Source organism: Apodemus sylvaticus, chromosome 9 (assembly GCF_947179515.1).
Source record: "Apodemus sylvaticus chromosome 9, mApoSyl1.1, whole genome shotgun sequence".
In the NCBI taxonomy this organism is placed as follows: Eukaryota; Metazoa; Chordata; class Mammalia; order Rodentia; family Muridae; genus Apodemus; species Apodemus sylvaticus.
Genome location: NC_067480.1, coordinates 25,829,063 through 25,856,428, shown reverse-complemented (window position 1 = coordinate 25,856,428; position 27,366 = coordinate 25,829,063). Strand labels below are relative to the sequence as shown.

Sequence of the window (27,366 nt, the reverse complement as noted above, 5' to 3'; positions counted from 1 at the left end):
AGGCTTTTGTGTCCTCAGGGTTTCCGGCTGTTTCCTCTGAGCAGCAGAGGTGGTCCTACCTGTGCTGCCTGGGCTCTCTGCACTCCTGAGTGCTTAGCTACCTCCATGTGTCACTTGGATATGGTACAAGGTGGCAGAGGGTGGTCCCAAGCCGGACAAAGAGATTGGAGGACTTCCGCCAGAGGTTTCCGGGCGTGAACCTCTGAGCAACAGGCATGGCTCTACCTGTGCAGGCCAATTTCTCTGCACTCCTGGGTGGTTAAACCGCCCCCCTGCCCTGCTGTCAGAATATCATTTTCTTATGAGAAGAACCCATACTTAATTCCCAGCAATCACATCACAACGTATAAAGTAACTACAGGCCCACAGACTTCTTATATTCTTTATGGGCACTGCATGATGTGGTGTACATACATACATGGATGCAAAATACACATACACATAAATAATAAATAATACCTAAAATATGCAAAATAATCTGGGACATGTCCAACTTTTAAAAAGTTTAAATAAACATTATTTAAAAATCCTTGGAAATATGCATACCTTTCATCCTGGCACTCATGAGGCTGAGTCTGGTGGATCTCTGAGTTCAATATCATCCTGATCTACAGAGAGAGTTCCAGGGCAGCCAGGATTACACAGAGAAACCCTGTCCCAAACAAACAAACAACAAATATAAAACCCCAAACCAAAAATCAGAACCAAACCAGAATCTTGCAGATTTTAAAAAATCACATACCAAAGATAACCAGACCCAAAGTCTATACAGCTCATGGAGCTTCTGTCTAGTTGGAGCAATTATTCTGAATAGATGCTGTGTGTGCTGAAAGTCAAGGCTTTATTATAGGTGAAGATTTTTCTCACATTCTACTGTATTTGGCGAATGAGAGATTTTCAACCAATTGATGGGAAAGGGAGACAGTGTTGTTTCTGAAGGTTAGACACTCCAGTGACAGGACTGTCAAATTCAAGTGTTGTTCTCTTGTCCTGGGATGATCAGGCAGGAGATGGGAGTGCTTACAAAAATGCAAGCAGAAACCACAAGATCTACAAGATGCCATGCACAGCACCAGGAAGAGTACACTAAAAAAAAAGAAGAAGAAAAAGTAAAAATGGCTTCAGAGTGATGTGGGGACCAGACAATAATGCAGGCCTGGTGGGAAATTAAAATGATGCAGCCCCGTGTGGAGCTGCCTGGTGGTCCTTAGCACTGAACCCTAGAATCTCCTCATGAGCTAGCAGCCTTTGTCCTAGCTGAAGGACCTGAGAGCAATTCCTGAGAACCTGCATGTGGTGCTGATGACAGCACTATTCAAAGCAGCCACAAGGTGGAAACAATCCCCAGATGCTACAGTGCCATGGGAGACAGAGCCATAGCAGTGTAAGAAGTTCCCCGGGTAACTGAGGGACATCACAGCAGAGCTCTCTGCGTCTCCATAGAATATGTCTGCTTGTGGCTTCAGGTGCATCAGAGGGACTGTTGTAAGGAGGTGGATGGTCACCTTCCTTTAAGTCCCTGGGGTGGTCTGTGGAGATGGCTGTCAGTCTCATGTCAACAAGTCAGAAGGCAGAGTGTTTGTGAATGGAATGAGAATCCCACTGAGAGTGCACAGAGAGCAGCATTGCTGTCTGGCAGAGTTGATTCACTGTCTCTCTGGAGGACAGGCTCAGGAACTTCTTCTTGAGCCTTTGAAGGCAGCAAATCCCTTTGGAATAGATTCTGTCTGGTCACCGAAAAATGTGTTCATATTTTACTTTGAGACCAATCCTAGAAATGTAAGTTTCTTTGATACTTGCTTCCTTTTGTCAAAACATTTGTACTCCTTAGGGTCTCGTATATTTCCTCATAACTATTTCTAAGCTCACATTGTGTGATTCTGCCCAAGAAAGGGGTCACAAGCCCTTCCTCTTAAAAAAGCAAACACGTTTCTTAATCATGCTTACTCATTCATTACCTTTCTCCTAAGTAAATCATTCTCCTTAACTGCGGTGTGAGTACACGCCCTCCTGAGCAGTAGATTTCTCTCTGGCTCACACTTCCTCTTCAGAGTTCTGAGCACAGACCTCAGCAGCTGGATTGCCTCAGGCTGCACTTCTCCCATGGCTCCCACAGCCTTCCCAGCCTCCCTTCCTCTCTGTGTGTGCCTGCTGCTGGCCTCTGGCTTGGCCCAGGCAGGCAGGCTGCTGGTGGTGCCCATGGATGGGAGTCACTGGTTCACCATGCAGATGGTTGTGGAAAAACTCATTCACAAAGGCCATGAGGTGGTGGTAGCTGTTCCAGAGGTGAGTTGGCAGCTGGGGAAATCACAGAATTTTACAGTGAAGACGTATGCAGTTTCTCACACTCCTGAAGATTTAAACCGGGAGTTCAAATTATTTGTTGATTCTCAGTGGAAAAGTCAAGAAGAAGGAGGTATACTTCCTCTCCTAAATTCTCCAGCTAAAGCTTTCTTCGATTTACTGTTTTCACACTGTCAGAGTTTGTTTAAAGACAAGAAGTTAGTGGAGTACTTGAAGCAGACTTCTTTTGATGCTGTGTTTCTGGATCCCTTCGATGTGTGTGGCTTAACTGTTGCCAAGTACTTTTCTCTCCCGTCCGTGGTCTTCAGCAGGGGAATATTTTGTCATTATCTTGAAGATGCTGCCCAGTGCCCCAGTCCTCCTTCTTATGTCCCCAGAAGTCTCTTGAAATTCACAGACACCATGACTTTCACCGAAAGAGTGTGGAACCTCCTCTCCTACATGGGGGAGCGTGCATTTTGTCACTCATTTTTCAAAACTGCTACAGATATTGCCTCTGAAGTTCTGCAGACCCCGGTGACTATGACAGACCTCTTCAGCCCAGTGTCCATTTGGTTGTTACGCTCAGACTTCATCTTAGAGTTCCCCAGACCTGTGATGCCCAACGTGATCCACATCGGAGGGATCAACTGCCATCAGGGAAAACCGATTTCCAAGGTACATCACCCCCCTCAGCACAGGAGGAGGCCGGCTTTGCAATTAGTTACTCCTTACTGAAAGGCAGTTTGTCATTTATGTTCCTCTTTTTCAGTTCCTTTGATCCATTTCCTGTGAACATTCACACTTAGTTGCGCAGTCGAGCAGCTGATAGATTTCCTTGTGGCTGTGTGTACCGCTGACATTCTCGCATGTAATCTTCAGCCTGCACTGCTTTTGGCTAAAGAGTGAGACACTAGGAAGGGAAGCTTCCCTTTGCTCCATCCCGGGCTCTACCTCTCCGTGGAGCTGCTTCAGTCTCTGGCGTCTGTCTCCTTAGCCGGTTGAGCTGTTTGCTTTTCCTCCGTGGGGAATTACACACTCACATCTTAATCACAGTTAGCAATTACCCTGTCTCCATTCGGGGTGTTAACACCCATGTTTCATGTGTGTGGTGCAGTGTTAGCGTTGTTTGTGTGCTCGTTGTTGATTGTTCTCTGTTTGTTTTTCTTTTAATCTGGCTTTTATTTGTGGAAGTTCAAATGGTTTACTTTCCCTTTTGCTTTGAATGATAACTTTTAAAAATAGTTTAGATTTCAACATGTTTTGCTGTCTCTGAATCTCAAATATCTGAATGTTTTCATCACTTATGTTGTATGGATATTTAAATTCCTGTAATGGTGATTATATTTTTGGTCACTTTTTTATATTTTAAAACAAAATAGAATTCCATCATTCCTCCCCTCCTATCCTCTCTCCAACCCCACCTGTGTTTTCCCAAACTGATAGCCTCTTCTTCTTTAATAATTATTACATGTGTGTGTGTGTGTGTGTGTGTGTGTGTGTTTAACACAAGTGCAGATATAGGCTGCTGAGTCTGTTTTTGTTGTTTTTGTGTATTTGGTATCAGGACTGACCACTTTATGGTGGACAGTCAATAAAGACTCTTGCCTAGCAGAGGTTAACTCTCCCAGTAGCCTGTTCTTCTTTGCCCAGGGGTGAGACCCTCCCCCTTCCACATTGGCTTGCCCATTACTAATGCCATTGTTCTGGTTTAATTTATGCAGAGACCTTTTCACCACAGACTTCTTGGTATTCTGACCCTCACAGTCTTTGTGGCCCCTCTTTCACAATGTGTATGAGCTGCGATATAGATGCACCATCCCGGAAGAGTTTTTTCACAGTCTGTGGCAAGCCTGTGTGTGTGGTGTCGGGAATGGGAAAAAAAAAATCTGTGCCAAATGTCTTTCTTGCCTGCAATGCCTTGGAAACAGAGGCAGCATGTCCTTTTTGAGCAAAGGGTCTGATTGTTTGAAGATATTTTTTCCCATTTAGCTCTGAGATCTGTTCTAGAAATGCAAGCCTGTTTGTTTGTTTGCTTGCTTGCTTGCATGGTTTTTTGTTTGTTTTTAAATTCACTTTCTGCTGCTTTTGCAATCCTTGGTGTCTCACATATTTCTTCACAACTGTTTGTAAACTGTCCTATGGCCTATTGCCCATCTCTGTCCAGTGCTAACAGTTTAAGCTTTTCTTATCATGTGAACATACAAGTAGGTATTGCAATGAGGACTGCTCATGTCTTACTTCCCTTAGTGGTACCCACATTCTGTGAGAGAGCTCTGGTAGCTTGTGAGTCCATGCTCTCCAGAAGGGAAGGCCTGATCCTGTACTTTCCCCTGTGATGAATCAGAGCAGCCAAACCCAAGGCTGGAGCTTAGGGCCATGCTTTTCCCACAGCTCCTGAAGGGCTTCCACTCTCCCTTTCTCTGTCTGTCTGTCTGTCTGTCTGTCTGTCTCTGTCTCTGTCTCTGTCTCTGTCTCTCTCTCTCTCTCTCTCTCTCTCTCTCTCTCTCTCTGTGTGTGTGTGTGTGTGTCTGCTGCTGGCCTCTGGCTTTGCCCAGGCAGGCAGGCTGGTGCTGGTGCCCAGAGATGACAATCACTGATTTACCATGTGGAGAAACTCAGCCACAGTGGGCATGGGGTGGTGGTAGTCATGCCAGTGGTGTGTTGGCACCTGGTGCAGTCTCTGAATTTTATGGTCAAGTCTTATTCAATGTCTCGCACTCTGGAGGATCTGGACCACAAATTGAAGATTGTTATTGACAGGGAAAGATACAGGAAGACTCTAACTTTCCCTAGTCATGAGTCCACCAAATGGTGTTTTTGAGGGTATCATTCTTGGCGAATCCATCGTACCTAATCTCTGCTATCTTAGCTCGGTGCACAGTTTGTTTAGGGATGGGCTGTGCTCTGCTGACTCTGGTTCTGGACACTGACAAGGTCTAGCAGGCCTTGTAGCTGAGCCACATTTTCTCACAAATTGGCATATTTTCATGTGAAAAAGGAACTTCTTAGATAAAGTGGAGTAATGTTCCTTCTGCACAGTAAAGGACTACAGATCTATCTGTGTGAAAGTGAGGAGTGGGGGCAGGTGGGACGGCTCAGGGAAAAGTACTGTCCTACAGGATCTGGTGCAGTTCTCTGCATACACATGCACGTGCACGTACACACACACACACACACACACACACACACACACACAGCTGCTCATCTTCTGCAGCCACAGTCCTAGAGGGTCAGATGCCCTTCTTCTGGCTCCTAAGAGCAATGGGTACACAGGCATTGCACAATTTAAATAAACTGTTAACCATGAGGTGAGTCTTTCCATTCTTGGGGAGGTCACGCAAGGGAGTTTCAGATGGCAGGACCTTAGGAACATGAGTCAGCTAGCTCAAAGATATTTCCTCCCCTTTACTCCCCATCAATAAACTGCCAAGCACTACCCAGGTCATTTGTCCACCCTTACCCTCTTTCTCAGGGTGTGACCTGAAACTAAATAAGAGTGACATTAGAGTAGCTCATTGTACCACTCCAATCTTTACAGATATTAAAGCCATATATGATTTTATATCTATATACCTATAAAATCTGGATAAATTGAACCATAGTTTTACAGATAAGGATTGCATATATATGATTTCATGTATTTGCTAAAGGATTTATATGTGGGAAAGGTCTTTCATATGTGAAAGGTTATTTAAGGGTAAATATGAAGAAAGACAATGTCACAAAGCAATGTTCAGATCTCAGAGACAGCCCTTTGACTAAGCGCATGTGCTAAGAGCTTATGTACTAAGGTAAATTTTCATTGAGTGACCTCAGGATGTGTGCATTCCTTCATCCGTGTTCCAGGTGAGAAGGTTATGACTCTTGGAAAACCACAAGGGTTTTATATTGCTGGAGAACTGGAGTTGTAACCTGGATCTAGTGTCTGATAGGAAGAAAACATTTTCCAAGAATTGTGGGTGTGGGTGTGGGTGCGCGTGCACACACACAAGTGCTCATGTGCACTCGTGCACAAGTATGCACCTTGTACAGGTATGTTTTCTGACTCTGTCCCTTTTTAAAGATAATTTTCTTGAGTGGTTCTTTAACAAATCCTCCTTGAGTTTATCCAGACTGATATTATCCAGAGATGCTATTACATACTTTAGTAAGGTTGGCAGGATATTATTAAAATATATTAAAATAGATTTAATAGGGAAGAGCCAATCCAGTCCTTTTCATTTTTACAGTGAGTTTTAGTAGAATTTAGAACTTAGTTCAGCCACTGGTCACTCAAGTCATTGTGGACAGTTTGGGGCCTTGGTAGCTCTGGAGTTGGGAGGCCAGTCTTATAGGTACAGCAACAGAAGATGTAAACTTCCAGCCTTAATTTTGAAGAGCACTTGTGTACCCTCTGTAATTGGCTGCCTTCTGTGTAGTCAGCACACTTGAGAAACATCTTGCCTCTGTCTCTTTCAGAATGCTCCCCGCAAGGATGTTTTTCAGCATGGGAAAAAGTTGACTTAGATCCTCTGAATGTAATCCCTCAGCATTTGTGTGTTAGTTTGGATGTTACAGAATGACATGGCACTGAGTTTTGTCAGAGCATCTTTCATTCAGCAGCGATCTACTAAAAACTTCTGTGTGCTGACTCAGTGTTAGGGGTGTGTCCATCAACAAATGGAGGTAGCTTTAGCCAGGCAGAAGTTTGCTGACTAATGAACAATGGAAGTATGAGGCACAGAGAGAACCAATAACAAGGGGCCCAGTAGGGAAACCATGAGATGATGGCAAGTGCATCCCCTGTCCCATCTCTTGTCTATCTACCCACCCATCTGCCCATCTGTCTGTCTATCCATCCACCCATTCACCCACCCACCCATCCATCCATCCATCCACCCATCCATCCACCCATCCATCCATCCATCCACCCATCCACCCATCCACCCATCCATCCACCCATCCATCCATCCATCCATCCATCCATCCATCCATCCACCCATTCCTCCACCTATCTATCTATCTGTGTCTGTGGTTCCACTTCGGTCTTCTCTCTCTCTCTCTCTCTCTCTCTCTCTCTCTCTCTCTCTCGTGTGTGTGTGTGTGTGTGTGTGTGTGTGTGTGTGTGCGCGCGCGTGTATATGTGTGTGTGCTCATACTTGTGAGTGTGCTCATGTGCTTATATCTGTATGCATGTACATATATATGTGTATGCTCATGCTTTTAAGTATGTGTGAGTGTGGGTGTGTGAGTGTGCTCCTACTTGTTTGTGTGTGCTCATGCTTGTGTGTGTGTGTCTGTATATGTGTATGTGCTCATGCTTGTATATGTGTGTGTGTACTTGTGTGCATGCCTGTGCAAGTATGGAGGATGACATGATGTCTTCCTCTATTTTACTCTCTTGTACTCTCTTCAGTCACTGTCTCTCACTGCAGCTGTACTTACCGACTCCTCTAGACTGGCTGGCCACTGGGCACCAGGACTCTTTCTTTGTCTGCCTCCTCAGCACTGGGATCGCACATACATGCTGTGGTGCCCAGATGCTGCTTCCTGAAGGCTTGGATGCCAGCAGCCTGGCTAGGTGTGGTGGTGAGAGAATGAAGACACCCACACAACAATGGTGGGATTCCGTGAGGGTCTCTGCTTCTTAGCTGGCCCATGTGGATATCGGCTTTGCCAGTTTGTTATGGACAGTTGTTCTCAGAATCCTCACAGGTCATGTTCATGTCACAACACTCATTCACCAGGCAGTTCACTCACTCGGGGCTGCCCACACTCTCTATACTTGAATTTTATGTAGATCTTGTGTGTGTGGGTTCCAAACCCAGTTTTTAACTTTGCATTGATTGTTTATATAACTTGATGAATTGAGTTGAGTATATTGTTATGTAGCTATAATCATATAGATATGTTTTAAAGCATTAAAATGACTGTTAATCTCATTACCAACTTGATACAATGCAGATTCACCTAGATCGTCTACATTGGGTTGGCCTATGACTGTGTCCATAGCAGATTGTCTTGCTTGCTACAATTGATGGAGAGATCCCACCTGAGAGAGGGCAGTGCCATCCCTTGCTTTAGGTCCCTGGACTGTATACACGTGGGGAAAGCTAGATAAGTGCTAAGCCTTCGTTCGTGCATTCATTTTTCTCTGCCCTTGCTTCAGGATCTTCTGCCTGCTGCTTCAGGTTCCTGCCATCTTAACTTCTCCACAGTGAAGGACTAGAATCTGGATTTGAAAGCTAAAATAAGCCCATGTCCCCTACGCTTCTGTTTACCTATTTCACCACAGCAGCAGAAATAAAACCAGGGCAATTCATCGATTTGATTTTGCCATGTTTGGGTTCTGGATTCAGATTTTTCAAGTCTTAAATTGTTGTGTAGATCCTCTGTCATCTTGTAGGCCCTGGGCCCCTTACCCATGGGCTCAGGTATCTGAAGGATCGGGCAGGGTGAACTACTGAGAAGGAAATTTCTTTACATCGCTAACCTTCCCAGATAGCTGTCATCTCCTGGCACAAAACTGTCCCCTGCAAACCTTCATACCTCCTTCCTCCTCCAAACACCAGCTGCTCTTCATTCATTGTGGGGGGCATCTGCTCATTACTCCACACAAGGTGGTTTTATTCCAGGATCTATCCCTTTACTCCACTGGTATATGCCCCAAGCCCAAGTTATTGTGCTTCAGAAATCCTTGGGTCAAAGCTGACCTTTCCCTGTACAGGCAGGAGAGATGTGATGCAAGAAATGGAACCTATCCCTGGGCTGGACTGACTCTCCTGGGCAGCAGTTCTTAAAGGATCAAACTTAGGAGTATCAGACATGCCACATTCCCTTTTCTGGTGCCCAGTACAGAAACGCTCCTGACACCGATACACCCCTGTGTCTGTGTGTTCACATGTACACACAACCGCGCGCGCGCGCACACACACACACACACACACACACACACCAGTCTAAGAGTAGAGTCAAATCTCATGAACAAAGCATGCAAGGCACCCTCTGGTGATGCTATGACAGATCCTTGTCATCTTCTGCCCTCTTCCTGATTTGAACCTATGACCCCATGGGCCTGCTGGAAATAAGAACAAGCCTTCCCGTTCCAGGACCCAGATGAGCCTGATGATTTTCCTATCAAGACTGCTAGGAAGGGCCCAGGGCCCAGGGCCCAGGCTTCATAAAACATGTGTCTGTCATAAAGACTCTGAGGCTACAGTTCCTCTTGCTTCCCCAAGTCCATGCAAGCTTGCTTAAAGACTTTCTCCAGAGAGCTTTTGTGGAAGGAACCTTGCCCATCTGCTCATCAAGGACAGAGGTACACTGTGTTTCCTCTGTGAGCCTCCAGGGCGTGGCTCTCCTTGCTGTGAGCCAGATGGCAGCACCCTGTTTGTCTCTTTTCATTCTGAGTAGAAAACCCTGATGATGTCACAGAAGCCCGAGATCTCAAACCAGACCAATGCTTCACTGCAGTGAACATTTGCAAGTAAAGATGTATGGACAGACAGACGTACTGTGGGACACACTGTGATGCACTACAGCTTCCACGATGAGATATTGTTTATACTTTTTGTTGTTTTCTTGCTTGTTTATGTGTTAAAAGGCAAAGGACAGATATAGGAGGTGTGTGATGAGCGGGACTGGGGAGCACAGTATGACACTCACAAAGAATCAATTAAAAGTAAAACAAAAAAGTCCCCCCCTCCCTCCCTTATAATGCGTCACCCCAGCTTGGACTGAATGGAGTCTTTGTAAGCCTTGAAGAAAGGACTTTCATCTTGGCTGTGTTTCCGCCTGCCCTTGGCTAGGCCCCTTCAGTTCTGCTTTGCTGAGCCCCAGCTCACTAGGGTGCCCAGGTTAAGGCAAGCGCTGGCATGCTGGTTTGAAAGTGCATGTGCGTGACAAGGTCTGGGTGAGCCAGTTCTTTGATGCAAAGAACACCCTCTCCCAGGGCTGCCTGATTTCCACATCCATCACCCCCTGGCCCGCCCTCAGCAGTGATTAACAAACAGAACAAATGTAACCCTCCCTCTTTGGTGGTGGTTAGCAAACCCGGAATTCAGATGCTGGCTGATGGTGGCTGACTGAAAACCCGACTTCCAGATTTCTTACTCTTCCTCAAGGGGTCTCATCACGTGCTACCTAGAGGCACAGGTCTCTAACCTTACTATCTTAAAGGCAAGTAACAGACTCTGGGTTGTGAGAGAGCAGTAAGAATTTGAAAGATACGGATCTTTGTCTTACTTCCTGTCCACAGTTTCACAAATGCCTTTGGTGGGAGGGGAAATCTCTGCTGGTTCATTATTTGTAATAAGCCGTTTTACTGTGTTTTGAAACTTAGGTTTAAGGGGCAACTTTTAGAAAGTTTATAAGGATGGGAGCTAGAACCAACTTTGGAGGGAAGGGCAGAGAAAGGGGCTGAAGTTTGGATTGCTTACTGATCAATGGTAATTTAATCAATCAATCCATGCCCCGTATTTCATAATGCAGCCCATGTGAAAGCACAGAGGGATTGGATTAGGGAGCTGCCCGGTGGCTGAAGGTGTGGAGGTTAGGTTGCTCCAAAGAGCACGGGGAACGTTCACGTCCCTCCCCCAACACCCTTGGCATTTCTCCACTGTTGTCTTGTTGCACTGTGTATAACGAGCCTCTGACTGAATAGCTTAGTTCTCTGGGAGGTTCTAGCAGAGCCGCTGGGAAGCTGTGTAAAGGAGCGTCTGGTCTGCAGCCAACTCTGCTAAGTGGCCAGCTTGACTCCTACGCGCCTGGTAACGCAAGTGTTGTGTGAGTGAAAGCACGCAGAAGGCAGGCGTTGGTTTTCCCTTATGCACATGTTAAAGGGTCAGTGACCAGCTGGTTCTGGGCTTGTCTTTCCCGGAGTGACCTTTTACTGTTTGATTGAAAATGAAGCCCAAGGATAAAATGGACAGGCAACCCCAACGCTAGTTCACTCACCCACAAACTGGTTCTTGGATCCTCTTGTATGCCAGACACTGATCTGGATGCTGCAGACATGATATCGAGGAACACTGGATGTGATAGGGAGGGACAGTAGAACACTGATCAGCCCCGCTCTGCACATGCTACTCATAGTTGGGAGAGAGGCAATAAATAATACACAGAAGGTGAGGAAATGGTAGCAAGGAAGGGAAGGAGCCCCGGAGCAACGGCTCACCAGGAAAGGCGTGGCAGATGGGACACTAGCAGAACTTCAAAGGAAGTGGGTGATCAGAGCTGACATCTTGGGTATCATCTAAGGGGAGGGTCTTAGGGATACTGTTGCTGTGAAGAGACACCATGACCACAGCAACTCTTAGAAAGGACAACGTGTAAGTAGGGCTGGCTTACACTTGGGAGCTTTAGTCCATTATGGTCATGGTGGGAAACATAGCAGCGTGCAGGCAGACATGGCACCAGAGAATAGACCAGGAGTCCTACATCTGGGTTGGCAGGCAGCAGGAAGCGGGAGAGACAGACACTGGGCCTTGGCTGGAGCACCTGAAACCTCAAAGCCTACCACCAGTGACACATTTCCTCCAACAAGGCCACATCTTCCCCAACAAGGCCACATCTAGTCCAAGGCCACATCTAGTCCAAGGCCATGCCTCCTAACTTTTTAAATAGTGCCACTTCCTATGAGCTCAGAGGGGCCATTTTCATTTAAACCACCGAGGGAGGGCTTAAAAGCTGCTGCCCTCTGGTCGCATCAGCCCTGAGCTCTGCCGTGCCTGGAACATGTTTGTCGTGCATGCTTCATGTTGCTCTCACCCTCCAGAGCTCTGTCATTTCAGAGAGCTCAATGCCATGCATCAGTAAGAAAGGCATGGGCCGTGTAGGAATGTTCCTTTGCCTCCAATATCAAACAAGGGGTTTCAAAATGCATTCAGGAGCCCTGTGGCTTTTTGTGAGCCCATTTTAGGAGGCGATTGCACTTTTCTTATAGCAGTACCAAAATGGTCATTTGCTTTTCCCAAGTGCAACTTCTCCCAAGAGTGCTGTGGAATTTTCTGGAAGGTTCAGAGTATGTGCCATCACAACAGAACAGACCATAAAGCAAATTAGGGGTTTCCAGCTATTACCTAGGAGTCCGGACAGTTAATGGGCTTGAGAAAAACATCAGACAAAGCAACTCTTAAGACAGTTTTCTATCCTCCCAGCCTGACATGTGTTAACAAAATGGGTTTATTCTTGTTCGTGAATGTCAACCAGGAAGCGTCTGCGTTCGGGTATGTCAGGTTTGATTTTCAAAACAGTCCCTTTGACTTTGTCAGCCCACAGGGATATTGTGAAGGTCTCTGAAGACCTTTTATGTCAGAACTAGGCTGTCTCCTAGTTGGCTCACTACACACTCACTCCATGTGAGTCGCCGCCTGATTCTAGTATTACAAATAAAATCCACTTAAGTTTTCTTTGAAAACTTCGTTTTGAGATATTATTGATTTTAATCCTATTTGTGTGGGTGTCTGCCTATATGTAAATATGTGCATCATGAACATGCCCACAGAGGTCAGAAGAGGGTAGCTTAGCCTTTGGAGCCTGGTTTACATATTGCTGTTAGCTGCTGTATGGGTGCTGGGAATTGATCTTTGGTCCTCTGGAGGACTAGCCAGAGCTCTTAACTGCTGAGCCATATGTTCAGACCCTCTTCTGTTCCTGGAGCAAACACTCATGTACCCCAGGCTGTCCTCAAACTCACTATGTAGCTAGGATGACCTTGAACTTCTGATCCCTCTGCCTCTCACTCCACTGTGCAAAAATTACTGACCAAGCAAGTGTTCTACCAACCAAACTTCATCCCTGGTTCTCCATTAGGTTTTTAAAACTAAACTTGTCATCATTTTTAAGCATTTGATGACTGTGAAGAAATTCTAAGACCAAGAGTTTGTGAACAGTTAAGCAGAAGTGGCTAATTTTAGTTTCTTTCAAAGCTACAAAGGTTACAACTAATGTCCTTGGCTTAGGCAGCGATTTCAGTTTCTTGCGCACAGAAGGCTGGCCATAGCTGCATTCTGAGGTTTGTGCCATGTGAGGATATGGGTGGGGGTTAAGGCCTAACTTGTGTGTCCCTAAACTACCCTGAAGTACACGGCCAGCACCTTGGAAATTGACCTTGGTTGCACAGTCATTGCAGATGGGCTTAGGGCAGGTGAGACCCGTAGGATGGGTCCCACCCTGTAAGACTGCCATCCTTGAAAGACAGAGCCACGTAGGCCCAAAGACACATAGCAGAAGGTGACTATTAAGAATTCCGTGGAGGAGGGGGACATCAAATATGTCCTCTGTTAAGTTAGTGCTTCCTCCTTGTTGTGAAAAAAGGTGGCAGGAGAGTGTCACGGCGTTGGCTGAGAGCCACTTTCCCACTAACTTCACAAGACCCTGGTCTGCCGGTGTCCCAGGGCTCCCTCCAGGTTGTGTTTAAACAGACCCATTGGCAGGATTGGCCCATTAGTGGGGAAAAAGGTAAGAAAGCTAGAATCTCTGAGGAAGACTGATAGGCTGCACAGAATCAGCTGCCTGCTTAATGTGGTTAAATATTAATTCAGCTTCCTTCATATTACAGGGCATGGTTTAGAGCAAGGGAGAGGAGAGGAAGCAGGGGAGTGTTGGGATTGCTGGCTGTGTGAGAGGGTGTAACAGCAGCTGCAGGAGCACTCATTGTCGCCTTGTTCCCCTAGGATGGCTGGTCTTCTTCCTGCTTCTCAGAAACTCCCTGCAGGGTTTCTCTTCTTAGTGCTTTGGGGCTCAGTTCTAGGCGACAAGATGCTGGTGGTCCCCCAGGATGGAAGCCACTGGCTTAGCATGAAGGAGATAGTAGAGGAGCTCAGTGAACGGGGACATGACATTGTGGTGCTAGTGCCAGAAGTCAATTTGCTTTTGGGAGAATCCAAATACTACAGGCGGAAAAGCTTCCCGGTTCCCTATGACCTTGAAGAGCTGCAGACCCGTTTTCGCTCCTTTGGAAACAACCACTTTGCTCCCATTCCCCCTCTGATGGGTCCTCTAAAGGAGTACCGGAACAACATGATTATCATCGACTTGTGCTTTTTCAGCTGCCAGAGCCTCCTGAAGGACTCTGCCACCCTCAGCTTCCTCAGAGATAGCCAGTTCGATGTTCTCTTCACAGATCCAGCCATGCCCTGTGGTGTGATCCTGGCTGAGTATCTCAACTTGCCCTCCGTCTACCTCTTCAGAGGTTTCCCAAGCTCTCTGGAGCACATGCTTGGTCAAAGCCCAAGCCCCGTGTCCTATGTTCCCAGATTCTACACCAAATTCTCAGACCACATGACATTTCCCCAACGGCTGGTCAACTTCATTGCTAACATCCTGGAGAGCTTCCTATATTATTGTCTGTATTCAAAGTATGAAATCATTGCTTCAGAGCTCCTCAAGAGAGATGTGTCCCTACCTGCCTTACACCAGAACTCTCTGTGGCTGTTACGGTATGATTTTGTGTTCGAATACCCCCGGCCAGTCATGCCCAACATGATCTTCATTGGAGGGATCAACTGCAAGAAGAAGGGAGAGCTGTCTCAGGTGGGTGACTCACGCCTTCTGGCTGCATTATCTCTTCACTGGCAGATGTGCTTCTTGTGGGCTGCACCCCCTCCAGGGTTTGTAGTCAGCTGCCTCTCATTGGGAAGATGGTCACATGACACAGTAGTAGGCAAGAGAATGCCAGACTCAGAGTAACAGGATATGTGTCCTTGAAGCTGGATAAATACAAGGTTCTTGCTTAGTACCAGGAGAAAGTTCGGTTGGTTTGGTGATCTGGTGACAGTTGCAGAATCTTTGAATGAACCTTAGAAATATTTGGTCCACAGAGGTGAAGGCTTGTCTCAGGAGACAGGTCCAGATCAAAGCCCTCTCAACCAGTTCTGTGGCATACTTATTCCTTGGGCCCTAAGCCAGAGGTCAGCCAAGAAAGGTCAGAGGTTCTAGCTTCCAGGGTCTTGCTGTCACATGGTCCACAGCTGAGGAAGCATGGACAGTTTTAAAGGGATGATGAGAGCAGCTATGGAAGAACATATGGCAGGATGGCCGTGGCTTCCAACTGTGGTCACTTGCCCTCTGACCTTTACCGGAGAGAAACAAGCAAGCATCACTCTATGACTTAGGATACAGAGTTTCTTGGGGAAATAATACTGTGACTTTTAAATTCAAGACAGTTGAATGGCTTCAGGCCACACATGTGTTTCATTTCATCTGAGAGAAACCCTCAAGCAGACCCCAAGAGCCTGTCTGATTTTTCCACACCTGGTGTGATGGACGTGCTTCGAGCCAGGTGGACTCCTGGTTGCACAGGGCTGTAAACGTTCTATGGCTGATTGGGTCTTGGGATGTAGCTAAATGGGGGTGTACTTGCGTTTGCCTAGCACACGTGAGGCTATGAGTTCAACTCCCATCATGGTAAGAAAACAGAAGCAAAGGAAAGAAAGATGTAAGGAGAGAAATGGGAAGGAAGGAAGGAGGGAGGGAGGGAGGGAAGGAAGGAAGGCTGGTTCTGTTGCTTTGTTTTTTTTTAAAAGAAGACCCAGGTCTTGTAAGGGGCACAAACCTATAATCTGAGAAGTCTGGACACTGCAGAGCTGAGGGGTGGATGATGAATTCAAGAACAGCCTGAGAGGGAGAGAAAAGGGAGGTGGGAGGAAGAGGGAGAGGGTGAGCACAGAAGGGAGGGGGAGAGGGAAGGAGGGAAGAACAGGAGAGAAGAAAGGGGAGAAAGGATGTATGAGCAGATAAAATAAAGCCGGGGTCTGCATTTAAGCACCCAGTCCTTGCTGCCCCCCCTCCCCTCCCGCAAATGCTGACTCATCCTTAGCGTGCACTTTTGAAAGCACACTCTTTAATCCATGCACACACTGCCTGTGCTGCCTGCCTTCCCTCAGTGTTTGCCTTCTTTCCTTGGAGATTAGGGAAAGGTTTGGCTGGCAATTTCTGTTAATCAGTTATAAAGGTTGGAGTGAGTCCAGGCTCCCACGCGGTAATCCACATCAGTGTCTAAATAGCTGGAGCTTTAGCTAATAATTTAGGTCAGATCAGGTCAGATGAGTGACTTTAAATGTCTAATATTGTTTTGCATATCTTTTTCATCTTTCTCTTATAACTGGGTTTAAAAAAAACTACAGTTGTTATTTGCATATTACTCATTTAATGATTGCAGTTCAGTGATTGTTTTTGTTACTGTTCTAGTGTTCTCTCTGCTGCTGTCATGAAGCAAGCTGACCAAGAGTGCCTTAGAGAAGGGAAGGGTTTCTTTGGCTTACTCTTGCAGCTCACAGCCCATCCTTGAGGGGAGTCAGGGCAAGAACTCAAGCAGGCAGGAGCAGGAGAATCCTGTGAAGAAGCTGCTTGCTGTGCCCTGGCTCAGGCCTGAATGGTTTTCTCACACAGCTGAGGCCCACCTCCCAGGGGTCAGTTCTGCTTACAGTGAGCTCGGCACCCCCACCTCAGCTAAGGGTCAAGAACGTCTCCCACAGACAGGCCTGTAGGCCAGTCTGACCTAGGTGATCCCTCAATGGAGAGGCTCCTTCTCAGGTGAATTTAGGTTGTGTCCTTTTGGTAGTTGAGGAAAACTAGGGAAGTTTATGTATAACTTTTTATGTTCAGATTGGTTGAATCATGACAGTCATTCCTGAAGGCATACCTTAACCTTGACCCTGGACAGCCTTTACCCCACCCCCACCCCCACCACTTCCCCTCATCTCCATGGACTTGCCTATGCTGGAAATTTGAAATACAATTTGAGATCTTTTGTGCCAACTTTCTTAGCATGTTTTAAAAGTTTATCCATGTTGTAGCATGCACTTCTCTTTTGTGGCTGAATAATTCTATGGGTATGAATACCTCATATTTTATCAGTTTAATGACATAAGAGCTTACATAATATGAATAGTTGCCATTATTAAGAAAAGTATTATTACAAACACTTTGGTACAAGACTTTGAACACAACTTTGGTTCTTTTGAATACACGTTCAAGAGTGGAACTGCTGGGCTGTATAACCACTGTGTGTTTAAATTATGGAGGACCTAAGGGTTTTTTTGCAGTTGTGTCACTATTTTATATTCCCACTAAATGTTTGTAGTTAATGAACGAAAGGTTCCACTTGCTCAACCTCTTTGCCAACCAATACTTGTTATTTTCCTGTTAAAAATTGAAGCCATCTTAGTGGGCATGCGTGGTATCTCAGTTTTTATTTTCATTTCCATAATGGCTTGGTAGTCACCATCTCTTCAACTGCCTATTGGCTCTTTGTGTGTCTTTTTGGGGGGAAACACCAAGGCCATTGTGTGTCTCTAAAGTGCTTCTGTAGTTGCGTTTTAAGTTCTAATGTATTTAGAATGTATGCATTCTAAATATAAATCTCTTCCCAGAATAATTTCCTTTGTAGTTTCTTTGGATGTGTATATGTGTGCAAGAGTGGTGTGTGTGTGTGTGTGTGTGTGTGTGTGTGTTGTGTGTGTGTGTGTGTATTTGTGCATATGAGTGCAGGTACAGTGGAGCTTATGTAGTGGTCAGAGGACAACCTTTCTCCTTTGTTTGAAACAGGGTCTGCTGTTGTTCACTGCTATGGAGTCAGGCTAGATGGCCCAATAGTTGTATGGATTCTTTTGTCACTGCCTCCCATCTCTTTGTAGTTATGATGGAGTTACAGATGCATACATGCATCTGATACATCTGCTTCGTGTTGCTTCTAGAGATCTGAGCTCCAATTGTCAGTCCTGATCCTGTAAGCACACTCTCCAGGGAGCCATTCCCCTTAGTTTTCCTGTCATCCACCCTAACAGTATTGCCAGCTCTGTTCCATCACTGTGGGAGTTCCTTCTGAGTGTCTGGGTCTTTTTAATATATTTCTTCAGTACTTCTTCTTTAAGGTTTATGCTTTAAACCTATCACTGTGATATTTTATGCATGGTTGTGCATGTGTTGGTGTGGAGGCATATGCATTCATGTGTGGGTGCTAGCAGAGGCCTGAAGAAGGTGTAGAATCCCTGGAGCTGAAGTCACTGGCAATTTTGAGCCACCTGACATAGTTGCAGGGTCCCCAACTTTGGTCATCTGGAAGAATAGTAAGGGCTCTATCTGCTGTGCTGTCTCCCTAGTCTACATATTTTAGTTTTTGAAATAATTTTAAACAGGATTATTTTAGTTTAAGTTTGCATTTTATGTTACTAGAAATATAGTTAACTTTCCATATGGATCATGTATTTTTTAATCTTGCTCTATTTATTTATGGTCAAAATTTGTAGTGGATTTCTTAGGATGTTTCTAAATGGAAGATTATGTCAGCTACAAGAAGGGAGCTGTATTTCTTTCCAGCCTGAGAAGCTTTATCTACTTCTCTATCCATCTATCTATCTATCTATCTATCCATCTATCTATCTATCTTTCTATCTATCTCTGATCTATCTTCCTACTTCTTCCTTTCTCTTTTTTCCTTCCTTCCTTCCTTTCTTTCTTTCCTTCCTTCCTTTTTTCTTGTTTTTGCTGCTTAATTACCTAGCTTGAATGTGTGAGAAAGGAAGCTATCCTTTTTTGTTGTTGTTCTTCATCTCAGAGGGAAGGCATTTAGCATTTACCATTTTACCAATGCATGTTAATAACTAGAGATATTTGGGTAGCTTCTCAGATTAAAACATTCAGACAATTTCTAACTGTCACTAGTTTGTTACTATACAGTTCTAGTATATAGCCATTCTTACTATACAGGGGCTGCTGGATTTTGAGAAATGAATCTCATGAGCCTGTTAAGATCAATACACAGCCGCTTCTTTATGCTTCTTTATTCTACAACAAAGTGCACTACAGCATTTGATCTTAAGCCAGCTTTGTCTTTTGGGGACAATCCCACTTACACTGTAAGGGTGCACATACTATGGGCATGCATGTAGACACCAGAGAACAACTCTCAGGAATTAATTCTCTCTGTCACTATGTGTGTTCTGGACTGAATTCCAGCAATCTGGCTTGAATTTAAGCTCAATAAAACAATTTGATCTTCACAAGATATCAGGATATCACTGGCCTTGTAGGATGAGTTACGATATTTTCTCCTCTCTCATCGATGCGAAGGATTGGAGCTGACCGTGTCATTATACAGGATTTCTAGATAAGGCCACTTGGCTCTAGACTTGCTTTGTGGTAATCCTAAAACATTACTAATCCAGCCTCTGTGGTTCTTTTCCTGCTACCCAGAGTTAATGTACTCCCACATGTTCACAGTACCAAAAACGGTGTTATATTGTGACTGTGGCATCCACACATTCCTTGGACTTTGCTCAGAGCTACTATCATCCCTCAGTATCCTGTGCTGTGATAGACTCCCTTCCACTGCAGGTCTTGTTCCCAAGCAAGGTGGGGTGCTTTGTCTTAATACCTCTTTTCGGTGTTCCTCAGGCTATCAAACTTCCATCTTCCTGGGTAAATGCTTATAACTGGGATTGTTGAATCGCAGGTTTCCATAATTACCAAGCTTCTTTGCAAAGCAGTTGGATTATTTTATACCTCATAGTAGTTTTTCTGAGTTTTGATTAGTCTGTTCTGGCTAACGTGTTATTAGCAGCCTTTTCTGTTTTATCCATTTGAATTTTTGTGCTGAAGCTCATCCCAGTCACTGTTTGACCCCTTTTCATGACTGACAATGCTTTGCACAGCTCTTTCCAAGTAACTGAGCACATATTCAGATAGGATCCTTATCAACTCTTCAGGTTGCATTTATTGTTTAACTTATTTTTAAATTGTGAAGTCTCTTGGTATATTCGAAATATATTTTTCAATTTTTTAAGTCTTTTTCTTAACTTTTAGAAATAAATATTTTCCAAGAGAGGGAGAGAAACAGCAATAGAGAGAAAAGAGAGGAATAGAGACTGTGGTGCAGTGCCTGCAGAGGCCAGAAGGGGGCGATGGAGTTGGCGTTAAAGGTGACACCTGTTGAAGTTACTGCGAACTCAACTCAGTTCCTCTGAAAGAACAGCGAGTGCTAAGCAGTGTGTTTAATCCGAACTTAACTAATTTTACTGTTTTCTTTTAAATCTTTTGTGTTTGGGAATATTAACAGGAGAAAAGATTTGTTCCCACTTCCTTTTACTTGGTCAATATATGACTAAAGCACCCCTGAGGTAATGTAGTGGGGACGTTCCTGGAGTGGAGATAGAACCAATCCACTTGCTGCCTGTTGCCACCCCTCTCCGAGTCCAGCTGAAAGGTGGATCCTGAACATAGCTAAGAGGCAGGGATGGCCGGTAGACTTGCCTGCTCTGTGCTACACTTGCGGACAGCAGGTCGATGTCTTTCTTTCCTGTGTTTCTCAGACAGCTCTTTAACTCACTCTTCCCTCTGCACAGCCATGGGTTCAGGCTGACCCCTCCAGCTGCCCCTCCACTCCTTTTAAGAACCACTTCACCTTCTGTAATTCCCTCCGTGCCAAGGACAGTAGCAGATGGACACTTCAGGGGTCACAGTCCTCCTCAGGCCTTGGGGACTCAAGTTGCAGCTCCTGGCCCTGGTCTGAAGATGTTTTCGGGAGTGTGTCCAACAGCCAGCACCCTCACTTTCCTCTGGCTCCTCACAGGGTTTTACTCCTCTCCAGTGAGAGATCCCTGACTTTGCTGTCCTCAATACCCTCCTCCCTGTTCTTTTTTCTTTCCTCTGCATGCCCCCAAACTATGTAGCTTCTTTGTTTTTAGCAGATAAAGAATTCTGAAAAGTTCTCTCAGTATATTCATGTCAACGGTGCTTGAGTTTGTGTTTCTTCTAGCTAATCCCATCTGTGACAGCAGCCAGAACCTGCCAACAGGGTTCCCAGACATTATAGATTTATCTCTTGGTGCAGTGTATGAACCAAGGCAGAAAGCCAATGGTGCCTGTTGGTACATTGTCTTTAGCCAACGTCTATAATTTAAAATGCACCAGGCCCCTCTTAAGAATGGGAAGAGAGACTTAAATTTTACCATACATTTCATCCATTGCTGTGACAAGTTTCTAAGAGAAATAGGTTAAAGCAGGGAAGTTTCAGTTTGACTCATGGTTTCAGAAGCACCAGCTCAATGTAGGTGTTGTTCCATTTTCTTTAGGCCTTTGCCAAAGCAGAGGCAGCATGGCAGCGAGGCTCTCAGGGAGTGGCTGTTCCTTAAAGGACAGGCAAACATAAAGGTACCTATGGATTAATCCACGGAGAGTCAGCTCCTTCACCATCCACTGACTCAATAGTGCCTCCAGGTGGGGCCACAGCTTTCAACCAGGAGCCTTTTTTATGCCACACTTCAAATCAGAACTCTGGGATCACAGCCAGTGATTGCTCTGGGGACCAAGGCATCAGACACTCACTGCTCAGAGCTCAACTGCAGCTTGTTAGAAATGGAGGCTAGGGGTGGAAGCCATGGAATGAAATGGGTTCCCATGGCCTTTCTCAGGGACCAGAAGAAAAGATGTGAACTGTGCCCTTAGTGGAAGAGTGGATCACAGGAGTTGTTCTAGGAAGGTGGTGAGAAGGTCAGAGTCTTTGAAGACGAGGATGTAAAACGGGAGGGTGGTGAAGGACTGGGGTGGATTTATTCTGTATTGATTAATTTCAGGACAATCACATGCTGTCTCATGTCAATCCACTTTGTTAGGTGGCTTAGGGGTAAGATGAAGGAACTAATGTTTAGTGACAATTTTGGAATTTTGATTACTTTAAAAGCAGAAGTATAAGAATATGTTTTTGTTTATATCCTAGGTGTAGAGATATGGGGCTGCTTTGGAATGTGCTTAGCAGCTGACTGTGATTTTCCTCATGCTCTAGCAGAGGCCTGGTTTTGCCAGCTGCTGATAGCTGCTGTGAGTGTATGACATTTGGAATTCTGGGAACTTTTCAGAGGACATATAAACACTGGGTCTTAATAGTCAGGGGTGTTGTTGGTTGTTTAGGGGAGGGGTTAGTTATGATTTGTGTTGGTTGTGTAGTTGTGCTCAATGAAAGGAATTAGATTCAAGGATCTCTATCTTTCTTTCCTCTCTATCTTTCTTTCTCTCCCATCTAGAGTTAAGGGTGAAACCAGGGGAATAACAGATGGGAAAAAGAAGATCCCACAAAGTAGCAAGGATCTGCTACCCTAATGTTGGAAGCACACAAGCTGGTGAGGAAAGTTAACCTCTTAGGGCTTCTGCAAAGATGACTGCAGGACTTGTGGTCTACATGTGAGGGCCTCTGTTCTTGCTGGATGCCCTGCCTTGGGCTGAAGGTAGAAAGGTGCTGATGTTCCTAATGGAGAGCAGCCACTGGTTGAGCATGGGGCACATGAGGGAGCCAGAAGACTGTGGTCTTGGCTTCAGGGGTCAATTCACACCCAGTTCCTTACACCAAGGAAGAACACAAGTACAGTTGCTTGGTGCCTTTCAAAAATCCTTGTGCCCGAAACACCTGAAGATGCTTTTTAAAGAGTTATCTGCCTTCTGGTGAAGTCTACTGCACATGCCTCTGATTGGGCAATGAACCTTGTTCCTTCTATGTGACTTTAACAGGTCCTATTTATCCCTGTGGTTCAGTGCTGGTGATGTGCACATCCCAGCAAGAGGTGACTGTGTCAGGGCTCGGTTGGTGTGTTACCCAGCGACGGTTCAGGCCATGGCAATTCTTTAACTATATTTTCATTTCTTACTTATCTCATCTTTACAAATATCACCCCCTTTCTTCTAATAGTCTTTGGTATTGATGTGTCTGTAGCTGCATGCTTCAAGTTTGCAGTGTTCACCAGGAACACTCAGACTCCATGGTGAATATAGAAGCCTGCAAGCCCAGCATCCAGGAGCATGGAACTTTAGGCTGAGCCATCTCCCAGGCCAGTCCAAGGTGTGGAGCTTGTGGGAAGGAAGCAAGCGCTCCTTAAGCCTGCTTTACATCATTGCTTTGCCTGGTCTGGCCTGAGAGTGCGTCAGGTTTTGGAGACTCCCATCCATGGCTGTAAGCAGAACTCTCTGTAGACCCTGCTCTATAATCAAGTCATCTCATTCTGAGTGTCAAACATCTTTCTATATTCCCACTACTGAGCAACAAAAATCAGCTTCAAAACTGTTCCCTGATCATTACAGAGAAACCCAGACAAGTGAACCCCAGCAGACCCACAACCTGTCCTTGTCTGGGGCTGGTTGACTCAGCAAGGGTTCTTATCTGATAGTGTAGTGAGTGCTCCTTGTGGATGGGGAGGGAGACTTTACAGAGTTCCCCAACATTACAGTCAGAGATGTTACACTCTAAATCCAAACACCAGGCAGAGCTCAGAGCTCAAGCCAGTCTGTTAGAATATGGGCAGTGGTGAGTGAGGTGATGGAGTGAAATGGGTGGACACAACCTCGGGTTTTCAAACAGAGGAAAACCATATATGAACTATGATGTCTTCTAAAGAAAGAGTTCTGTCAGAGTTTTCTAGGAAAGAAACAAAAAGGTCAGTGATGTGTTGGCTGGAAGCAGGATTGAGCGAGCACCAAGGATAGATTTATCCTTTAATGATTAGTGTCTGGGAGCCAGTGCCACCCAATGACATGGCAAGGTTGGATGGGAGATAAGAGGAAGAAACAAATACCAGGGTGGAAGCCTGGTGAGGAACCCTGGTTCTTCTGGGCTTCTACCGAGGTGACTTTGGGACTTTCTAAATGAATTGAGGACACACCCTTCCCTGGAAGGAGGGTGTCTAGCTCCTACAAACTTTCTTTTCCCCAAATTAGAAGAGCGCGGAGTATCAGCCTCTGGATTGCCTCAGGCTCTTCTTCTCTATGGGCTGCATCTTCTTCATTAGTGATTGCTCAGGCAGGAGGGCCCCGGCCACGGGAGGCAGTGCCAGCCCTGGGCAGGTGGTTCTGGGTTGTATAAGAGAGCAGGCTGAGCAAGCCATGAAGATCAACACACTCATCCTTGGCTTCTGCTTCAGTTCCTGCCTTCAGGTTCCTGCCTGGATTTCCCGCCGTGCTGTCCTTTACAGAGGCAGTGTGCCCTGAGAGTGGAGAGCTGAAGTAAACCCTCTCCTTCCCAAGCTGCTTTTCCTATGGTCTTCTATCACGGCAACAGAAACCCTAATTAAGACAGCCTTTTAGACTTTGGAATGAGGTGCGGCTCTAAGCTGTTTGAGTTAGGATTCATGTGAATTCGGTTCTAACACCCTGCTACTTTCTCTGGATATGTTTATAACAACAGAACCCTGTGTTTCAGTTCTCATTCTGGCTCATTCAGTGTTTCAAAGACTTATTTATCTTTAACATAATGATAGCATAGAACAGAGAGATGTACTCTAAATTCACTTATAACATGTATATAGTGATTTATCAAGCAAAATATTCTATTCATTAAACAATATAGTTCTCAAAACTGTTATCACAATTAAAATTTTGCTTAATATTTAAAATAATTGAAATAATATCAAACTGTCCTCAACCTCATGATCGTTTAAAATAATTTATGGGGCCGGAGATATGACTCAGTGGTTGAGAATATCTCTTACTTTTCAAAAGATCCATAGTTGAAACCCAGCAACCACATTACAGCTATAAAGTGACTCCAGGCCCACAGATTTCTTCTGATCCGCAAGGACACTGCATGCATGTGCGGCACATACATACATGGAGGCAAATACACCATAAATAAGAATTAAGAATTTTCAAACAATACACAAAATATTCTGTGATATACCTGACTTAATAAAAATTAAGTAAAGTTTATTATTCAAAAAATACCTGCAAATATGCCAGGCAGTGATGGTGCATGACTTCAATCCCAGCACTCAGGAGGTAGAAACATGCACATCTGTATGTGCTCAAGGACAGCCTAGTCCCCAGAGAAAGTTCTAGGATAGTCAGGGCTACACAGAGAAACCCCATCTCAAACCACCAAACCAAAACAAACAAAAACAAAACCCTTCAGATACATCAAAGTTTAACAGACCCATAATATATACAGCTCAGAACTTCTGTCTAGTTGGAGCAACTATTCTGAATAGATGCTGTGTATGCTGAAAGTCAAGAGCTTTATTACAGGTGCGGATTTCCCTCACATTCTAGCGTATTTGGTGAATGAGAGATTTTCTTTTCTTTTTAAAGACATGTTTATTGTATTATATGTAAGTACACTGCAGCTGTCTTCAGACACTCCAGAAGAGGGAGTCAGATCTTGTTACAGATGGCTGTGAGCCACCATGTGGTTGCTGGGATTTGAACTCAGGACCTTCGGAAGAGCAGTTGGTGCTCTTAACCACTGAGCCATCTCACCAGCCCTGAATGAGAGATTTTCAACCAGTTGATGGGAAAGGGAGACAAGAGGCTGTGGGGACCAGACAATAATGCAGGCCTGGTGGGAAATTAAAATGATGCAGCCCTGGTGGATGATGCCTGGTGGTTCTTATCAGTGAACACTAGAATCTCCTCTTGAGCTAGCAGCCTTTGTCCTGGCTGAAGGACTTGAGATCAATTCCTGAGAAGAACCTGCATGTGGTGCTGATGGCAGCACTATTTAAAGCAGCCACAAGGTGGAAAGAACCCTGCAGATGCTGTAGTAACTGAGGGATATCATGGCAGAGCTTCTCCATAGAATATGTCTGCCCATGGCTTCAGATGCATCAGAGGGGATGTTGTAAGGAGGTGGATGTTCACCTTCCTCTAAGTCTGTGGAGTGGTCTGTGGAGATGGTTGTCAGTCTCGGGTCAGCAAGTCAGAAGACAGAGTGTCTGCCCACTGCAAGTGTACAGAGATAGCAGCACTGCTCTCTCTCTGGCACAGTTGATTCGCTGTCCCTTGGGAGGACAGGCTCAGAACCTTTCCCTTGGGCCTTGAAAGCAGAAGCAGCAAACCTCTTTGGAACTGAGTCAGTCTGATCACTTTAAAAAAAGTGTTCATATTTTACTTTGAGACCAATCCTGGAAATGTGAGCTTCTTTGATACTTGCTTCCTTCGTAAAAACATTTGGACTCCTTAGGGTCTAGTTTATTTCCTCATAACTATTTCTAAGCTCACATTGTATGATTCTGACCATGAAAGGGGTCAAAGCTCTTCTCAGGAAAACAAACAAGTTTCTCCTAAGTAAACAATTCTCTCAATTGCTGGGTGAGTACATGCCCTCCTGAGGGCGGAGATTTCGCTCTGGCTCATACTTCCGCTTCAGTGTTCGGGGGCAGAGTCTCTCAGCACCTGGACTGCCTTAGGCTGCACTTCTCCCATGGCTCCCGCAGCCTTCCCAGCCTCCCTTCTTTTCTGTGTGTGCCTGCTGCTGGCCTCTGGCTTGGCCCAGGCAGGGAGGCTGCTGGTGGTGCCCATGGATGGGAGCCCCTGGTTAAGCATGCAGATGGTTGTGGAGAAACTCATTCACAAAGGCCACGAGGTGGTGATAGTTGTTCCAGAGGTGAGCTGGCAGCTCGGGAAATCCCTGAACTGTACAGTGAAAACGTATGCAGTTTCTCACACTTCGGAGGATTTAAACCGGGAGTTCAAGCTTTTTGCTAATGCTCAGTGGAAAAGTCAAGAAGAGGGAAGGGTGCTTCCTCTCCTAAATTATCCAGCCAAAGCTTTCTTCGAATTACTGTTTTCACACTGTCAGAGTTTGTTTAAAGACAAGAAGTTAGTGGAGTACTTGAAGCAGACTTCTTTCGATGCTGTGTTTCTGGATCCCTTCGATGTGTGTGGCTTAACTGTTGCTAAGTACTTTTCTCTCCCGTCCGTGGGCTTCAGCAGGGGGCTATTTTGTCATTTTCTTGAAGATGCTGCCCAGTGCCCCAGTCCTCCTTCTTATGTCCCCAGAGGTTTCTCGAAATTCACAGACACCATGACTTTCACCGAAAAAGTGTGGAACCTCCTCTCCTACATGGGGGAGCGTGCATTTTGTCACTCATTTTTCAAAACTACTACAGATATTGCCTCTGAAGTTCTGCAGACCCCGGTGACTGTGACAGACCTCTTCAGTCAGGTGTCCATTTGGTTGTTACGCTCAGACTTTGTCTTCGACTTCCCCAGACCTGTGATGCCCAATATGATCTACATTGGAGGGATCAACTGCCATCATCGAAAGCTACTTTCCAAGGTACATCATCTCCCTCAGCACAGGAGGAGGCCGGCTTTGCAATTAGTTACTCCTTACTGAAAGGC

General features: G+C 45.3%; 1 protein-coding gene across 3 annotated transcripts in view; it reads left to right on the top strand.

Annotated features, from left to right (window-relative positions):
* Window positions 1–2,037: 2,037 nt before the first annotated feature.
* The window catches only part of LOC127692270 (UDP-glucuronosyltransferase 1A7), a 75,995-nt gene continuing 50,666 nt past the window's right edge, over window positions 2,038–27,366 (top strand). Inside the window, exons 1-2 of one of the 3 annotated variants that reach the window (XM_052192468.1) lie at window positions 10,288–10,443; window positions 13,941–14,799. In XM_052192468.1, coding sequence (XP_052048428.1) covers window positions 13,942–14,799 — 858 coding nt within the window. In that variant the 5' untranslated portion in view covers window positions 10,288–10,443; window position 13,941. Of the gene's footprint in view, window positions 2,962–10,287; window positions 10,444–13,940; window positions 14,800–26,399; window positions 27,302–27,366 lie in introns of those variants that run through there. The other 2 variants (XM_052192470.1, XM_052192469.1) reach the window with 2 other exon arrangements.